This window comes from Equus asinus, chromosome 14, assembly GCF_041296235.1.
Source record: "Equus asinus isolate D_3611 breed Donkey chromosome 14, EquAss-T2T_v2, whole genome shotgun sequence".
Taxonomy (NCBI): Eukaryota; Metazoa; Chordata; class Mammalia; order Perissodactyla; family Equidae; genus Equus; species Equus asinus.
The window spans coordinates 49,695,578-49,713,646 of NC_091803.1; the positions used below are offsets into that span (position 1 = coordinate 49,695,578).

Sequence of the window (18,069 nt, forward strand, 5' to 3'; positions counted from 1 at the left end):
TTAGAAAAAGAAGAACAAAGCCCAAAGTAGAAGGAGAGAAATAATAAAAATCAGAGCAGAAATAAATGCTTATTGAAACAAAAAAGGCAGTAGAAAGGATCAAGGAAACAAAGAGCTGGTTCTTTGAGAAAATAAATAAAATTGACAACCCCCTAGCCAGACTTACAAAGAAAAAAAGAAAGAAAGCTCAGATAAATAAAATTAGAAATGAAAGAGGAAGAATAACAATGGATACCACAGAAATACAACAGATTATAAGAGAATACTATGAAAAACTATATGCCAACAAAATGGACAATCTAGAGGAAATGGATAAATTCTTAGACTCTTAGAATCTCCCAAAGCTGAATCAAGAAGAAATAAAGAATCTGAATCGACCAATCACAAGTAAAGAGATTGAAACAGCCATCAAAAGCATCCCAAAGAATAAAAGCCCAGGACCAGACGGCTTCCCTGGGGAATTCTACCAAACTTTCAGAGAGGATTTAATACCTATCCTTCTCATGCTATTCCAAAAAATTAGGGAAGATGAATGCTTCCTAATACCTTCTACGAGGGCAACATCGTTCTGATACCAAAGCCTGATGAGGACAACACAAAAAAGGCAAACTACAGGCCAATATCGCTGATGAACATAGATGCAAAAATCCTCAACAAAATATTGGCAACCCAAATACAGCAATACATCAAAAAGATCATACATCATGATCAAGTGGGATTCATACCAGAGACACAGGGATGGTTCAACATCCACAAATCAATCAACGTGATACACCACATTAACAAAATGAGGAATAAAAACCACATGATCATCTCAGTAGGCTCAGAGAAAACATTTGACAAGATCCAACAGCCATTTATGATACAAACTCAACAAAATGGGGACAGAAGGAAATTACCTCAACATAATAAAGGCCATATATGACAAGCCCACAGCCAACATCATACTCAATGGGGAAAAACTGAACACCATACCTCCGAGAAGAGGAACAAGACAAGGATGCCCACTCTCACCACTCTTATTCAACATAGTACTGGAGGTTTTGGCCAGAGCAATTAGGCAAGAGAAAGGAATAAAAGGAATCCAAATAGGGAGTAAAGAACTGAAACTCTTGCTGTTTGCAGATGACATGATCCTATATATAGAAAACCCTAAAGAATCCATTGGAACACCATTAGAAATAATTAACAACTACAGTAAAGTGGTGGGGTGAAAAATCAACTTAGAAAAATCAGTTGCATTTCAGTACTCTAATAATGAACTTACAGAAAGACAAGAATATAATTCCATTTACAGTCGCAACAAAAAGGATCAAGTACCTGGGAATAAATTTAACCAAGGAGGTGAAGGACTTATACAATGAAAACTATAAGACATTATTGAAAGAAATAGATAATGATGGAAAGAGATTCTATGTACATGGATTTGAAGAATAAACATAGTTAAAATGTCCATACTACCCAAAGCAATCCACAGATTCAGTGCAATCCCAATCAGAATCCCAATGATGTTCTTCATGGAAATAGAGCAAAGAATTTTAAAATTCATGTGGGGCAACCAAAGACACTGAATTGCTAAAGCAATCCTGAGGAAAAAGAACAAAGTTGGAGGCATCACAATCCCTGACTTCAAAATGTACTACAAAGCTACAGTAATCAAAACAGCCTGGTAGTGATATAAAAACAGGCACACAGATCAATGGAACAGAACTGAAAGCCCAGAAATAAAACCACACATCTACGGACAGCTAATCTTCTACTAAGGTGCCAAGAACATACAACGGAGAAAGGAAAGTCTCTTCAATAAATGGTGTTGGAGGGGCTGGCCCGGTGGTGTATCAGTTAATTTTGAGCACTCTGCTTCGGTAGCCCAGGGTTCGCCAGTTGGCATCCTGGGTGTGGACCTATGCACTGCTTATCAAGCCATGCTGTGGCAGGCATCCCTCATATAAAGTAAAGGAAGATGGGCACAGATGTTAGCTCAGGGCCAATCTTCCTAAGCAATAAAGGAGGATTGGTGGCAGATGTTAGCTCAGGGCTAATCTTCCTCAAAAAAAAAAAAGAAAAAGAAAAAAAATGGTGTTGGGAAAATTGCACAGCCACGTGCAAAAGAATGAAAGTGGACTATTATCTTTCTATGCACACAAAAATTAACTCAATGGATTAAAGACTTGAAGGTAAGACATGAAACCATTAAACTCTCAGAAGGAAACATAGGCAGTGCACTCTTTGACATCAGTCTTAGAGGATCTTTTCAAGTACCATGTCTGTTTGGGCAAGGGGAACAAAAGAAAAAGTAAGCAAATGGGACTTCATCAGACCAAAGAGCTGCTGCAAGGTGAAGGAAACCAGGATCAAAACGAAAAGACAACCCACAACCTGGGAGAACATATTTACAAATCATATATCTCACAAAGGGTTATCCTCCAAAATATGTAAAGAACACAGCAACAAATATCAAAGAATCCAGTCAAAAAATGGGCATAGAGGGGCTGGCCCCGTGGCCGAGTGGTTAAGTTCGCGCGCTCTGCTGCAGGCGGCCCAGTGTTTCGTTAGTTCGAATCCTGGGCGCGGACATGGCACTGCTCATCAGACCACGCTGAGGCAGCGTCCCACATGCCACAACTAGAAGAACCCACAACGAAGAATACACAACTATGTACCGGGGGGCTTTGGGGAGAAAAAGGAAAAAAAAAATAAAATCTTTAAAAAAAAAAAAAAAAATTGGGCATAGAATCTGATCAGACATTTCTCCAGGGAAGTATACAGAGGGCAATAGCCATGTGAAAAGATTTTCAACATCATTAATCATCAGGGAAATAGAAATCAAAACTACACTAAGATATCACCTCACACCCGTTAGAATGGCTATAATACCAAGAGAAAACATAGCAAATGTTGGAGAGGGCATGGAGACAAGGGAACCCTCATACACTGCTGGTAGGAATGCAAGCTGGTGCAGGCAAAAAAAAACACCAAAAAACAAAAATAATGAACGAACGAAAAGAAACAGGCCCTGCATGTCCACCTGGGGCAGGAAATGGGACAGTGTCTGCTCCTGGAAAGTCCTTGTCTTCCCCCATCACAACCCCTCTGTCCTCCCAGAGGTCGTCGCTCCGGACATGAAAATCATTTACCACAAGCTGAATTGCTTCGAACAACACACATTTATTACCTCACAGTTTCTGAGGACCAGGAGTCAAGCCATAGCTTAGCTGGGTTCTCCCGGGCTGCAACCAAGGTGTCTCTTCTGAGGCTGTACTGGATGAGGACCCTTCCAAGCTCGCATGGTTGTTGGCAGCATTCAGCTGCCTTCCAGCTGTCGGCAAGAGGCCCTCTCCACAGGCAGCCCACAACATGGCAGCTTGCTTTTTCAAAGCAAGGGTGAGGGTTTCCCGGCAGTAGAGGCCTCAGTTAATCGTGGAAGTGACATTCCATCCCCTTACTGAATTCTGTGGGTTAAAAGCAAGTCATAGCACCCAATAGCATGGGAGGGAGGGACGGAGAAAGAGAGAAAGAAAGTTAAAATAAGTGCTGGCCAGGATGTGGAGAAATTGGAACTTTCATCTGCTGCTGGTGGGAACATAAAATGCTGCAGTCGCTGTGGAAAACGGTCTGGCAGTTCCTCAACAAGTTAAACAGAATTATCATGCAATCCAGCAGTTCCACTCCTAGATAGATACGCAAAAGAACTGAAAACAGGAACTCAAACTGATAACTTGTACACATGTTCATAGCAGCATTATTCACAATAGCCAGATGTGGAAACAACCCAGAAATCCATCAACAGAGGAATGGATCAGGTCTATTCATACAGTGGAATATTATTCTGCCATAAAAAGGACTGGCATTCTAATACATGCTACAATGTGGATGAGCCTTGAAAACATGCCAAGTAAGCAAGAAGCCAGATGCAAAAGACAGACCACATATTGTATGATTCCATTTATATGAAATCCAGAATCGATAAATTCATACCGGTGGAAAGTAGATTGTGATTTTCAGGGGCTGGCGAAAGAGAGAAGGGGGAGTGACTGGTAATGGGCACAGGGTTTCCTTTTGGGGAAATGGAAGAGTTCTGGGACTGGATAGTGGTGATGGTTGTATAACATGAATGTACTAAATGCCCCTGAGTTGTACACTTTAAAGTGGTTAAAATGGTAAATTTTGTGTTATGTGTATTTCACTGTATTGAAAACAAAAAGCAAAACTCACTCAAAGGGAGGTGGCTACACAAGGTGTAAATGCCAGGAGGCAGGGTCACAGGGTCCACTTCACAGTCTGTCCCCACTGTTGTTGTTATGACACTTTTTTTTTTAAGATTTTATTTTTTTCCTTTTTCTCCCCAAAGCTCCCCAGTACATAGTTGTATATTCTTCGTTGTGGGTCCTTCTAGTTGTGGCATGTGGGACGCTGCCTCAGCGTGGCCTGATGAGCAGTGCCATGTCCGTGCCCAGGATTCGAACCAACGAAACACTGGGCCGCCTGCAGCAGAGCGCTCGAACCCAACCACTCGGCCACGGGGCCAGCCCCATGACACTTTTTTTGACTATGCTTCTTGTCTTAAAGTCTATGTGTCTGATCTCTGTCCTTATTTGGATCAGTTAAGTCACTTATAGTCAATGTAGTTAACAACGTGTTCAGTTTTGTTGATACTGTCTTATTTGGAGCTTTCCATTTGTCACACCTATTCTCTTTCTTTTTCTCTCCGTTTTTGCCCCTTCTGTGGGGGATCATTTTAGAATATTTTAGCATTCTAGTTTTTCCTCTCCATTAGTTTGGAAGTCATACACTCTATTTCTGTTCTTCTATGGGTGCCCAAGAGATTACAACACACACGTAATCTACTGTGCTGGGCTGACTAGTGGCCCTCAGAGCGTCCAGGCCTTAATCCCTGGAGCCTGTGAATGTCACCATGTGTGGCAAAGGGTTTTGGAGATGGGAGATGGTTCTGGATTGTCCACATGGGCCTACTGTAGTTACAAACATCCTTCTAAGAGAGGGGCAGAGGGAAATTTGACTACAGAAGCAGGCAAGATGCTCCTTGCTTTAAGTATGGAGGAAGGGGTCAAGGACCAGGGAATGCAATTCTAGAAGGTGGAAAAGCAAAGAAGTGGGTTTTCGCCCAGGGCCTCCTGAGGGAGCACGATCTGCTGGCGTGTTAATTTTATCCTAGCGAAACTGACTTTGGACTTGTGCCCTCCAGAACTGTAAGACAATAAGTTTGTGTTGTTTTAAGTCACTGAGTTTGTGTTACACCAGCAATAGGAAACTGACACACTCACCGAAATCTAAAGTTAATGAGAATGTCTCTTTGCCTCCCAGATGGTACAAGGACTTCGGAGCACTCAACTCCAGTTGAGTCCCTTCAAGTTTCGTTATTATTGTCTGGTGTGTTTTATGTCTGCCTAGATCTTTTCCCCTTGTTAACCCCATAAACATTATTTTATGTACAGTCAATGTTTGTATTTACCACTTTTTTGTTATCCCTCCTTCTTACAGCTCAGACCTCTTCCTAGGACGCTTCTTGTGCCTGAAGTGCATCCTCTAGCAAAGTCAGGATAGGGCGTGGCAAGTGAGGCCCTGGGCACAGGGTTTAGGGCAGAGCTCCTGCTCAGGGCTGGGCAGGAGCTGCAGCCTGGATCATTTCTTCTGACCTGTTTTTAAGACACGAGTTCTCTCATGACTGTGTTTTATCTGTTAAATTCATCCATTGAATTTTTATTTCTGATGACTATATTTTTCTTTCTAAAGGTTTTCACATGTGCTGTGTCACTCTTTATATTTTACGGCTCCCTGCAGACATTTATAGTCTCGTCTTTAACTTTTTAAACATAGTAAGCCTACTTGTAACTGAACCTGACATCTTGGGGGCCTGTTCTGCTGACACGCGTCTGCTGGCTTTCGTACGTGGTGCCTTATGTGCTATAAAGTTCCATTATCTAGGGAGGATTTATTTGCTCCTGCCAGGTGCCTGGGGTCCATGAGGGAATCCAGGATCACTTTATATGAATCCACAGCCTGAGAGATTTTGGAGGAGACCACTCAGGTGATATGAACTTGGGCTGCAAAGCCACAGTGTGTTAGCATGTGATTTCAATTTATCAGGAAGTTATTTTCCTTTTTCTGCTGAACGCCAAAGTGTTTTGTTGTTGTTTTCAGTCCCGGTGTTTGGGGAGAGGAGGGAATTGTCCAGCGGGTGTAGCCTTTTGGGGCCCCAGCTTGATGGGGAAGTGTCCCCTGTTCAGCACATGACCTTATGCTGGCCCTTCTCACCTGTGAGCCGGTGAGAAGGGAGACCTCAGGCTCTGTGGTTCGGGCGAGTCCCTCAGGCCCAAGTGGTTTAGGTGCTGTGATCAACTTTCTGAGTTCTCACCTCTGCTTGGATTTTGGCCTGAAAATTCTATATCGTGTTGTTCGCTCTTTGATGCTTTTAAGAAGATGTAAACCACTCTATCCAGCATTTTTAGTTATCCATAAATGAAGCTGGAGCCTCTCTTCCCAGGTGGGAAATGGCAGCTCAGAGCAGGCAAAGCCTTGGTGCAGTGACGGGGCCCAGAAGCTGAAGGAAGAGCTGGGTGTATCTGGAGGAAGCCCCCCCCCCAAAAAAAAATAAAGACAGGAAAAATGGACAAGTAATCTCAGTGTATAAGGTAGACCACAGGTCTTCTACAGAAGAAGGGTTTCTGTGGGTTAATGTGACACAGAGAATGCCACAGCAGGAAAATGGGCCAAGGACACAGAAGTGGAGAGGGGGCCAGCAGTCCTTCCCTTCCCGGTGACCCAGTCAGTGGAGGCCCCCCAGTGGGGAGCTGGGGAGGACGAGGCACTTGCTTCCTGCTGAACCGGGAGGCAGTTTTAGCCATATTATCAATAAGCCATAGCAACCGGCATCCTATTCACCCCAGAAATTCCACTTCTATAAAAATTCCCCATGGAAATGTTTCTATGTTCGTGCGTAGAATGTTAGCTACAAATATTCCAGGTAAGGTTCTCTGCAAATTATTTGTAAAAATGAAAAACAATCACTCATGCCCCCAACCACTTTCCTTTTCTCGGGTTGTATAAAGCATGGTGACAGTTGCCTTCTCTGTCTCTTTGGTCCCATGCCAGTGGAAAACTGCTGCCAACACTTAATTTGTATCGTTTTCAGGTTTACTCTTGATTATATCAATATAAAAATGGATTTACGCTCTCCCCGTTGGCCTGCAGGGCGCTTTGTTATCTGAATGTCTTGGCGTTGTTCGGTGTCTGACCTCATTCTCCGTAGTGGCTACACAGCAGTCCCTCGTGTGACTCCACCATAATTCATTTGACTTCGCTCCTACTGATGAATGGGTTGGTTGTGCACCATATTTTTTCTTATTTCCTTTTTATTTCTCTGCTCTAATAAACAGTTATGCACAGAACATCACTGTGCACACATCTTTATATAAGTGTGCGCCGCTGTTTTCTGCAGGATAAATTCCCAGAAGCAGGATTGCAGGCGTAGAGAATTTGCTCTTTTTGGGTTTAAAGGATACAACCCGTGAGAGATGTGCTGGAGCCTGCTTGTATTACCTTGTGTTAAATTTTCAGGAATTCTGAGAGCTGGTTGTTAAACACAATCACTAGTAAAAATTAAATTGTATTAATTTAATTATGTACACATAAATAGGTCATGTTAAAAACAAAGGTAAATACTGAAAACGCATTCCTTCCTAATTATGTTACTATATTGTACTATTATCTATGTTGTTGTTACCTGTGTTCATGTCTCTTGTGTCTGGACAGTGGAAATACAACACAAAGGCGCTACTTTGTATCTCTTCCTCACTTCCCAGGCCGGCATATTGACAGCTTGAAATCAGCCGTGAGGGCAGTATTTACCCCGTGGAAACCCCCTACCCCTTCTTCCAGAGCGCCAGTGATTAAACATGTACCAGGCCACAAGTGTAAACAACTGAATTACCCTCCCAAAAGGTTATCCTGAGCTACACTTCCACCACAAGTGTATTGAATCTTGCCTTCTTAATACTTTTTCATGATTTTTTCTTGTTGTTAATGAGCATTTTCATTTGCGTGTCTTTGTGCATCATTGCAGATGTCCATTGGCTCTTGGTACACTGTGAGTTGCCTGTTTACCCTTTAGCTTATTTTTCTGTTAGGCTAACTGATGTTTAAAAAAAAAAAAAAAGGTCGAGGGGGTGAGAAAAAAGAATTCAGAGGTCTGTGTTGTATAGCAGAGATAATAACATTTTGTCTGCCATTTTTGGCAAATATTTTTCTCCCAGTTCCTCTTTTAACTTTACTTACAATGTCTTTCTTTTGCCCATACCGGGTTTTTTTTCTCTTTGTATAGTCCAGTGTGTCCACTTTTTCCAGTGTCACTTTGAGAATACCATTTCTTAAGAAAAATACATCTAAATGTGCCTAGAAGGACCTGAAAGGCTGTATATGAAATGCTCTTGTTTTCTGGGTGGGGCGGTGTCTGGGTGGGGCGGCTTCTGCCTCTGTGTGTGTGTGGTATGTCTGTGCATGTGTGTCACACGTGTGCTGTTGGCTCTGACTCCCGTGTTCTCCATTTGTTCACATGTGGTTTCCCCATGTGTCAGGTGGGAATTGGAGGAATAGTGGATGTACTGGACCCACGGGGATACCCAGGAAGGTGCATTGGTTATTTTCTGAAGTTTCTGCAAGGACCGTGATTGATTTTACGAGAACAATTTTTCAAAAGAAGCTCTGACATCTGTCTTCTTTGAAGTGTGGGCTGTAGGTCGGGCTCCTGGCTGGCGCCCTGGCGCACCTTGTCTGCTACATGACTGGGTGCTGGGGCAGGACCCACCTCCTCCCAGCATGTCGAGTCTGGCAAGCGGGGGCCTTCCCCCCAAGCCTGCTGGCTTCCCTAAGGCCCCAGTACCCCTCCAGAGCCGCTGGGTATGGTCGGGCCAGTTGGGCCCTGCGCAGGTCCCGGTCTGCGCCGGCAGGGGGCGCCGTTCCCTAAGTTTTCGGGGGCCGCGCCCCGCGCACCCGGGACCCCGCGGTGGGCTCTCGGCGGGTGAGGGACCAGCCCGGCTGGCCCGGGTCCCAGAGGAGTCCGAAGCGAGCAGCCCCGGGAGGTCCGGCCTCGCCAGGGACCTGCCACCCTACTCCCGAGGGGCTGGAGCCGCACGCCTGCGCCCCGATGTGGCCGCAGCCTAGGGCATGTGGGTCACGGGTTACGACGTGGGCTTTGGGACCCGCCTTCCCAAACTCGCCTCAGGCCCCAGGGGTGGGGGCGACCTGAACCCTCTCCCTCGACCACCCAGGGTGCCCGGATGTGACAGTGACGGCTGTGGCTCAGGCTCTCCCAGACCCCTCTCTTCCCCTGGGGGGCAGACGCCCACCCGCCGAGCCGGAGAGAACACTCTCACGCGCACCGGGCTTGCTTTCGGGGACTTTACTCCGACGCTGGAACCTCGCGGGAGGGGCAGCCGGGGGGCCCCGCACCCACCGAGCCCGGGTTTAGCGACAGTCGGAGGCCAGCGCCGAGATCACGTGGCTCAGGAACTTGACCAGCGAGGCCTGTAGGGTAGGGCTGAAGTCCCCGGGGAAGTGCCGGGCGAGGGTCACCAGCAGGCAGTGGGCCAGGAGCTGCGGAGAGAGGGGTCGTCCCACCCGGGGTCCGTGCGTCCCCGCCGCGTCCCTGCGGGGAGCAGAGGTCCCGCCCCGGCCCGCGGGCTCACCTGGAAGCTGGCGGGGTCCACTCGCAGCTCGCGAACGTGCCGGTGGCGCAGAGCCGACAGGGCGCGGGGCAGGTCTTCCAGGTGCTCCACGGCGAGGGTCAGCGCGTCGGCTACCTTCTGGCCGTGGGCTTTGACCTGGGCGGAGCCGAGGCTCAGGTCCAGGTGGAGGAAGTAGGTCGTGGTGGAGGGGAAGCCCAGGAACATCCTGCAGGAGGAACGCGAGAGAGGTGCGTCCGGGCGGGAGGGGCTTGGGGAGCAAAGGCTGGCGAGCCGGAGGGCGCGGGGCCTCCGCACCTCTCCAGGGCCTCGGTCGCGTAGACGCCGACGTTGCTACCCATCTTCTTCCACAGCGCGCGCACGGTCGCCCTGTCCGCCGCCGCCAGCGCCATCGTGAGCCCGGCCAGCGAGCGCGCCTGCGCCCCTGGGCGGCGGGTCCCCGCGGCCTCCGCGGGCGCCACTCCGCGTGCGCCGCGCCTCTGCTCGCAGAGTCCAGTCCCGAGGGGTCCGGGAGCGCTCGACTGAGCGTCTGCTCCGGCCTGGCACACTTCCAATCACCCTGGACGCCGAGGCCGCCATTTTTGTGGTGTTTGCTGTATGGAAACGAATATTTAAAGTGTATTATTGTTATTAGATGACATGAATTTTAGCACGCATTCTGGTATGGAACGTCAGCTTATTCTACCTCCCTCCCGAGTCCTTTATGGCACCTCCCTCAGTCTGTGTCTCATTTATTGTATAGAATGAAGATATCAAGTTTTCCTTCGCAAGACTGTTGTGAGAGTTAAATGGATAACAAATGTCAAGTGCCTGGCTCCCAGCTCGTGTTCCTCTCAGGACAATGGACGTTTATCGAGTACCTAGGATGTATCCCACTAAACACAGCTAATACCTATGCAGTGCTCGTTCTGTGCCAGGAAACACTCTACACTGTTTTTTAAAAATTGTGGTGAAATTCATATAACTTAAAATTTACCATCTTAGTGGCTGGCCCCGTGACCCAGCGGCTAAGTTCACGCGCTCCACTTCAGCAGCCGAGAGTTTGGCTGGTTCGAATCCTGGGCGGGAACCTGACATGGCTCATCAGGCCACGTTGAGGTGTCCCCCATAGTACAACCAGAGGCGCTCACAACTAGAATATACGGCTATGTACTGGGGGGCTTTGGGGAGAAAAGGAAGGGAAAAAAAAGAAGGTTGGCAACAGTTGTTACCTCAGGTACCAATTAAAAAAAAATTACCATCTTAGCCATTTGAAAGTGTACAATTCAGTGTTTTGAATCACATTCACAATGTTGTGCAACCATTACCACTCTCTGGTTCCAGAAAGTTTTAGTCATCTCAAATAGAAACCCTGTGCCCTTTAGCAGTCACTCTGTAACCCCTCTCCTCCAGCCCCTGGCAGCCACCAATCTGCTCTTCTGTCTGGTGGCTTTGCCTATTCTGGACATTTCCTAGAAATAGAGCAGACAGTATATGGACTTTTGTGTCTGGCTTCTTTCCGCATCGTAGCATGTGTCAATACTTCATGGCTTCTATGGCCAAATAACATTCCTCTGTATGGATAGACCACATTTGTTTATCTGTCATCCACTAACGGACACTTGGGTTGTTTCCACTTTTAGCCCAGGCCTTCCTTTTTCCTGGTAATAAAATAAGACTGTCTCTTACTGAGAGCTCATGCTGTGCCACCAGCTGTGCTAAGAGCATCACACACTGAGGCAGACCTGCCATCGCATTTTCCAGTGGCGACTCTTGGGCCCAGGAAGGAAAGGGCCTGCCTTCAGGGAGGGCTCAGAGCTGGATGGCTGCCAGGACCAGACACCTCGAGCCCTCGCTCTGAGGCCACAGGCACTAGGAGGGGGAAGCACGTAGAGTGTGGCTCCCTGGCCCCGGCTCTCCTCTTCAATGCCCCGCTGGGGGTGGTTGGGGGGCCTCAAGGGTGCCAGCCTCAGGGCAATGTAGTGGGTGCCAAGCTGGGCCCCAAAACTGGGCCTCCAGACCCTTGATGGCCCCAGGATATCAGTGTGAGCATCCTGGGAGTGGTACCAGGTGAAAGGCATGCATTGCCTGACACTTGCAATTGCACTCATCACCCCTGATTCCATCTAGACTGCATGTATTTGGAGGCAACTCCAAGGGAGCATGACCTCTGTCCTCCTCAGCGCCCAACTCTGGGAGGAGCGCTGGGAGAGCTCAGAGGTCCTAGGCTGGAGGGCTGCCAACTCTCAGATCAAGTGTGTGTGTGTGTGTGCCATTAAATGTAAAGGTGAAAAATGAATTCATTGCTTGAATAAACCCGTGTTGAGTCTGCAAGGTTCCGGAATGAAATGCAGGAAGAGGCCAACGTGCACAGCAAAGCTCTCCAGGGTGACAGTGGGGGGTTGCTGCAAACCCCAGGCAGCCTACCGGCTCCACTCCCTCCTCCGCCCTTTTCTTCCCTTCCCTCTCTGCCCGCTGCTGGGAGGTCCTTGATCAGAGAGACCACCCCCGCCCCCAGCACATTCGCGGACACAGAGAACCGAGGCACGCAGGCTGCAGCCCATCAGACTTTATTCAAAGATAGGGAAGTGCGGGCACGCGGAGCGCAAAGGGCCCCGGGCCGCGGGCAGGGATCGCCGTGGCTCCAGCTTAACGGTATTTGGAGGTCAGCACGGTGCTCACAGTGCTCAAGAACTTGTCCAGGGAGGCGTGGACGGCAGGGGTGAAATCGTTGGGGAGGTGGACGGCCAAGGTGGACAGCAGGCAATGACTCAGGAGCTGTGGATCGAGGGGGTGTCAGGGGGCGTCGGGGCCGCGGCCGCCCGCGCTCCACTTCTGAGACCCACCGGGGTTCCCTGCCCTCTGGGAGGGCTCGCTGCGCCTCCCGCTCGTCTCTCCCGCCCGGCCAGGCCCGGCCCCCGGGCTCACCTTGAAGTTGACGGGGTCCACGCGCAGCTTGTGTGCGTGCAGGTCGCTCAGATTCGACAGGGCGCCAGGCAGGTCGTCCAGGTGGCCCACGGCGAGAGTCAGCGCGTCGCCCACCTTCTTGCCGTGGGCCTTGACCTGGGCGGAGCCGTGGCTCAGATCGAAGTGGGGGAAGTAGGTCTTGGTGGTGGGGAAGCCCAGGAACATCCTGCAGGGAGAGGAGAGTGAGCGGGGCGGCGGCGGCCGGGGGCCGGCGTGGGTGTGGGGTGGCGGGGTCGGGGGCAGGGTCCGGAGCCTCGGATTCGGAAGAAGGCTCTGGCCGGGCTCCTCCGGCTGGTCCGCGGTCAGACCCTGAGATCTTGGGGGTCTTTGCACCAGCCGGGCCAGAACCCACCGAGGGGTTGCTGGCAGGCCCCTGGGGCGGCTGCTGTGCCCGAGGGTCCCGGCCAGGGAAAGGAGGGTCCTCACCTCTCTAGGGCCTCTGCGCCAAACTCGCCAGCGTTGCCGCCAACCTTACTCCAGGCGGCCTTGACGTTGGTCTTGTCGGCGGCAGACAGCACCATGGTGACTGTTTCTGAGTCTGTGCTGGGACCAGCAGCGGCACGGCAGCATACGCGGTGGGCCGAGCGCGCAGCTTTATAGTCCGGGCGCGGGGGGCACGCCCGCCCGGGCCGCGCTCATTGGCTGGCGAGGAGCGGGGCGCGCGGCGGCGCCGCAACCGCAGGGGACGCCGGCGGGGGGTATGTGCCAACGAGAGCGGTGGGACTTCGCTCCCGGTGGGCGCGGGGACCCGGCCAGGACGTTCCTCCCTCCCACAGGCTGCATCCCCCTCCCCGGAGGCTATATCCTTGCCCCCAGGCTGCGGAGCCAGTCGGTTTGGGGTGGGTTAGTGCCGGCTCCTCCACCAAGTGAGGTCAGTGACACCCGCCAGGGTCCGTGAGCATCCCCGCACCCCCCAGGCTGCTCTCTCCTGGGATCGGAAGGGAGTAAGTTGGCCCCGCTACCCACGCGGGACCAGGCTTGACTCCCGCGGGACGTGTTTTAACTTGGGCAGAATCAGCGAATGAATGGGCGACGGAGTACGGGACGGAAGAAAGGCCTCGTCTAGTCGGGGCAGACAGAGATGCGCCCTTGCTCACCTGGACTCAAGAATTCCTCCGAGGAGTCCCTCCTGCTCCCCTTCAGCGCCCTTTATCCACCAATCATGTGTGAGCGCCAGCCTGGAAGGAACAACCTGGAGGGGCAGAATCCGTAGGGCTGGGGGGCGCCCCCGGCTCAGGCTCCTTCCCAGGGTGGTGGTCCCTGCAGCCGCGGGTCCGGGGCTCACAGAGGCCGCCCCTCCTATTTGGGGCGCCTGTGTGAATGTGTGAGTGACTGTCTCTGTCCTTCACTGGCGAGTGGTCCTGGTTTCAACGACACCCCAGTCCCCCAGATTGTGCCTGACACAAGACTCGCTGGGTAACTAGTGGTTGAATTGATAAATAAAGCAACTGGCTGAACCAGACCTGAGCTTTCAGGCTAGTTAGGGACACAGACAATCATCCACTCATTACACAACTACATACATAGTCGTAAACCTTCTTAAAGGCCCTGAGAAAGCGTGGAGGGAGTGAATGAAGCATTCAAGGATGTCAGGGTTAGTCTGAGGATGACGGTGGGCTTCCCTGAGGAGGTGAGCCTGGAGGATGAGTAGGTAATAGAGTAGGATGGAGAGGGAGCTCCCCATTTTCTTGTAGGGGAGCAGAGGGAGAGAAGTCCTCTGTGGCTGCAGAATGGATGTGGGGGGATGTGGGCATGATGAGGCTGGCAGACCCTGCAGGATGGGAGAAGGGAGGGACTTCTGGTGAAACAGTGAGAAGGGGCAAGAATTCTAGCTGGTGCCTTCCCCTTACTGGTAACAAGTGATAGTCCTTTGGGCTAGTTGGTGGGAGGTGGGTACTGAGGAGGTGAAACATCAGAACTTGGTGAGGAGAAAAGGGAGTGAGAAGTCATTGATATGTCCTTTCCTGGGAGTCTAGAGAACACTGCTTTGAGGAGTGGGTTGGGTGGGCGTCCTTCAGCCCAGCCCTCTGTCCCCATCCCTCCCCTAGGGCCTTCATTTGGGACCTGCCCTGTGTGTCTAGGAGGACGTGATGGTCAAACTGACTTGGACAGAGAAGAAAGCAGCTCAGACAAGTCTCAGCAATGTTGCCTTCTGCTCTGTCCCCATGTCTGTTCTCATTTTGTCCTCACCGGACCCTCCCTAGCTCATTCCACTCTCCTTTCCTACCCTCTACCTTTTTTTCTGACTTTGTCCACAGCCTCAGGCTCAATCCTGGCTCTGAAGAACAAAAAGGATAATACCCTGGGGCTTACAAGCACCAAAGACCCATCCCCAAGCCTGGGCCAACTCCCTCTTTCTGCATCTTGCTCTAATCCCTGCCCTGGGCCCTTCTAAGGCAAGAATTGGGGAACATATCTCAGCCAATGGCTTAAATTCTTAATATGGGAAAAGCTCCCACATTTATATAAGGACAAGACAAATGACTTGTGAGAACAACTGACAACGGATATTAACAGGAAATTAACAGAAATATAGAAATGATAAAATATTTCTATGAAGTAAGAAAGCTGAATAAACTGGCCAAAAGAATGTAGAGGAGATAGGTTTCAGTGAGAAGAGCGGGTTGCAGACAAATTATGGTATGCTGATATTTTAAACAATTATTTTATTGAGGTCACATTGGTTTATAACATTGTGTAGATTTCAGGTGTACATCATTATACTTCAGCTCCTGTATAGACTGCCTTGTGCTCACCACCAATAGTCTAGTTTTTATCCGTCACCAGACATACGTACCCCCACCCCCCTGTCCTCCGCTTACTTTTTGATAAATATCGATGATATTTTCCACACACACAAAAAGTGTAGTCATAGATGTGCTTGTGTCCCCTCAGCACGGAGCCAGCATAGGAGCCAGTGGGCTCAGTCCCACACTGTTAATGGGGCTTCTTCTGCAGGGGTGGGGGCAGGGCGTGGGGACTGTCTCTCCTTACTTTGAATAAATAAAAAGTGTGTGTGAGAGAGTGTGTGAAAGCCTGGATGGATTTTAGTACCTTAAGTGTTTTTCTGTGTTTAAATAAAAATGAGTTGGGTTGTGTGGCAGAGGAAGAGTGCATGGTGAAGAGCGGGGAACATCTCCCGGCTGTTCAGAGAGGTCCATGTACAGAAAGAAAGGAGTATGCAGGGGGCTCGCCACCCTCCTGAAACTTTGATCCCCTGCGGCGAGTTGCCCTGGAGATAGGGGCTGGGCTGGAGATGCTGATGGTGTTCCTAGGTGGCTGCAGAGCCGGTCGGCCTGCAAAATTCCAGGGCTTCAGCACCTGGACATGGGTCTCACTGAAGGTGGCTCACAGCGCAGGGCAGAACGGCTGGCAGATCCCAGGAGCCTCTGGCTGGAGAATGGGGAGGCAATTAGCTGGGGGATGCAGGGCTGGGCACGCAATGCCTGGTAACCTGCAGGAACGAGGGAACAGGTGCTCTGCTAAGAGCTTCCCCAAATGCCTTGACTCAGGTCCTCTCTCCCCCGCCCCCGCTTGCCTGCGGCCCCCAAGGATTCCTGTGAGGCAGGGAGGATGCGCCAGGCTGCGGCGCCTATTCCAAGCCACCTTCCTTCAGGTGGAAAGGAGGTGGAATCTTCTAGATATTGTCCAATTCCTGCATTTGCACGGGAGCCGCCTATGTTTGTGGTTTGTTTTTATCTAGATTATATATTAAACGGGCATCAGTCAGAGACTTCAAACAGGGTGGCGATCTTGATCTTACAACTCCCCACGTCCCATGCCAGGGAGGAACCCTGCGAAGTCGGGCACCTCCCAGCACAGGAGCACAGTGCAGCGATTCGCTGAAGCATGTGTCTTAGCTCCACTCCCTCCTCCACCCTTTTCTTCCCTTCCCTCTCTGCCCGCTGCTGGGAGGTCCTTGATCAGAGAGACCACCCCCACCCCTGGCACATTGGCGGACACAGAGAACCGAGGCACGCAGGCTGCAGCCCATCAGACTTTATTCAAAGATAGGGAAGTGCGGGCACGCGGAGCGCAAAGGGCCCCGGGCCGCGGGCAGGGATCGCCGTGGCTCCAGCTTAACGGTATTTGGAGGTCAGCACGGTGCTCACAGTGCTCAAGAACTTGTCCAGGGAGGCGTGGACGGCAGGGGTGAAATCGTTGGGGAGGTGGACGGCCAAGGTGGACAGCAGGCAATGACTCAGGAGCTGTGGATCGAGGGGGTGTCAGGGGGCGTCGGGGCCGCGGCCGCCCGCGCTCCACTTCTGAGACCCACCGGGGTTCCCTGCCCTCTGGGAGGGCTCGCTGCGCCTCCCGCTCGTCTCTCCCGCCCGGCCAGGCCCGGCCCCCGGGCTCACCTTGAAGTTGACGGGGTCCACGCGCAGCTTGTGTGCGTGCAGGTCGCTCAGATTCGACAGGGCGCCAGGCAGGTCGTCCAGGTGGCCCACGGCGAGAGTCAGCGCGTCGCCCACCTTCTTGCCGTGGGCCTTGACCTGGGCGGAGCCGTGGCTCAGATCGAAGTGGGGGAAGTAGGTCTTGGTGGTGGGGAAGCCCAGGAACATCCTGCAGGGAGAGGAGAGTGAGCGGGGCGGCGGCGGCGGGGGGCCGGCGTGGGTGTGGGGTGGCGGGGTCGGGGGCAGGGTCCGGAGCCTCGGATTCGGAAGAAGGCTCTGGCCGGGCTCCTCCGGCTGGTCCGCGGTCAGACCCTGAGATCTTGGGGGTCTTTGCACCAGCCGGGCCAGAACCCACCGAGGGGTTGCTGGCAGGCCCCTGGGGCGGCTGCTGTGCCCGAGGGTCCCGGCCGGGGAAAGGAGGGTCCTCACCTCTCTAGGGCCTCTGCGCCAAACTCGCCAGCGTTACCGCCAACCTTACTCCAGGCGGCCTTGACGTTGGTCTTGTCGGCGGCAGACAGCACCATGGTGACTGTTTCTGAGTCTGTGCTGGGACCAGCAGTGTACGCGGCTGGCAGAGCGCGCAGCTTTATGGTCTGGGCGCGGGGGGCACGCCCGCCCGGGCCGCGCTCATTGGCTGGCGCGGTGCCGGGAGCTGCGGGCCGGGAAAGCGCTGAGCCGAGCGAGGGGGGCGGGCAGGACTCCCTGCGCACGCGCCGGGAGCCAGCTCTCCTCCGCACCCTCGATTCTCTCTCCTGTGGTTCCGGGAACCCACGCAGGTTCTGAGCCACCCAAACCCACTGTCACTCGCCTTTGGCTCGGGCTGGGGGATAGCTTCCAATGTGTATATTTGCGGCTTCCGAAGTGAAACAAGCTGCTTTGGCACCAAACTTTGCCCCAGGCCGAGAGCTGTAAACTGTCCGTGTAAACGACGCGGGGAAGGAGATAATGTGGGGGACGTCCTCCAAGCCCTCCTCCCCCGGTGGTGGGCAGGCGCTCCCGGCAGCAAGGGGTAACGGGCGGCCTGGACC

At 51.7% G+C, this 18,069-nt stretch overlaps 3 protein-coding genes across 3 annotated transcripts; all 3 read right to left on the reverse strand.

The window, feature by feature from the left end:
* Positions 1-9,403: 9,403 nt before the first annotated feature.
* HBQ1 (hemoglobin subunit theta 1) lies at positions 9,404-10,129 on the reverse strand. Its single transcript, XM_014848834.3, has 3 exons — positions 9,999-10,129; positions 9,705-9,909; positions 9,404-9,612 (listed from the first exon to the last, which is right to left on the reverse strand). The coding sequence occupies exons 1-3, from the start codon at positions 10,091-10,093 to the stop codon at positions 9,484-9,486; spliced, it is 429 nt and encodes a 142-aa protein (XP_014704320.1). The 5' UTR covers positions 10,094-10,129; the 3' UTR covers positions 9,404-9,483.
* Positions 10,130-12,234: 2,105 nt separating this feature from the next.
* On the reverse strand, positions 12,235-13,665 carry HBA1 (hemoglobin subunit alpha 1). Its single transcript, XM_044747331.2, has 3 exons — positions 13,074-13,665; positions 12,609-12,813; positions 12,235-12,458 (listed from the first exon to the last, which is right to left on the reverse strand). The coding sequence occupies exons 1-3, from the start codon at positions 13,166-13,168 to the stop codon at positions 12,330-12,332; spliced, it is 429 nt and encodes a 142-aa protein (XP_044603266.1). The 5' UTR covers positions 13,169-13,665; the 3' UTR covers positions 12,235-12,329.
* A 2,966-nt stretch (positions 13,666-16,631) lies between these two features.
* On the reverse strand, positions 16,632-17,825 carry LOC123276910 (hemoglobin subunit alpha). Its single transcript, XM_044747330.2, has 3 exons — positions 17,471-17,825; positions 17,006-17,210; positions 16,632-16,855 (listed from the first exon to the last, which is right to left on the reverse strand). The coding sequence occupies exons 1-3, from the start codon at positions 17,563-17,565 to the stop codon at positions 16,727-16,729; spliced, it is 429 nt and encodes a 142-aa protein (XP_044603265.1). The 5' UTR covers positions 17,566-17,825; the 3' UTR covers positions 16,632-16,726.
* Between the last annotated feature and the right edge of the window lie 244 nt (positions 17,826-18,069).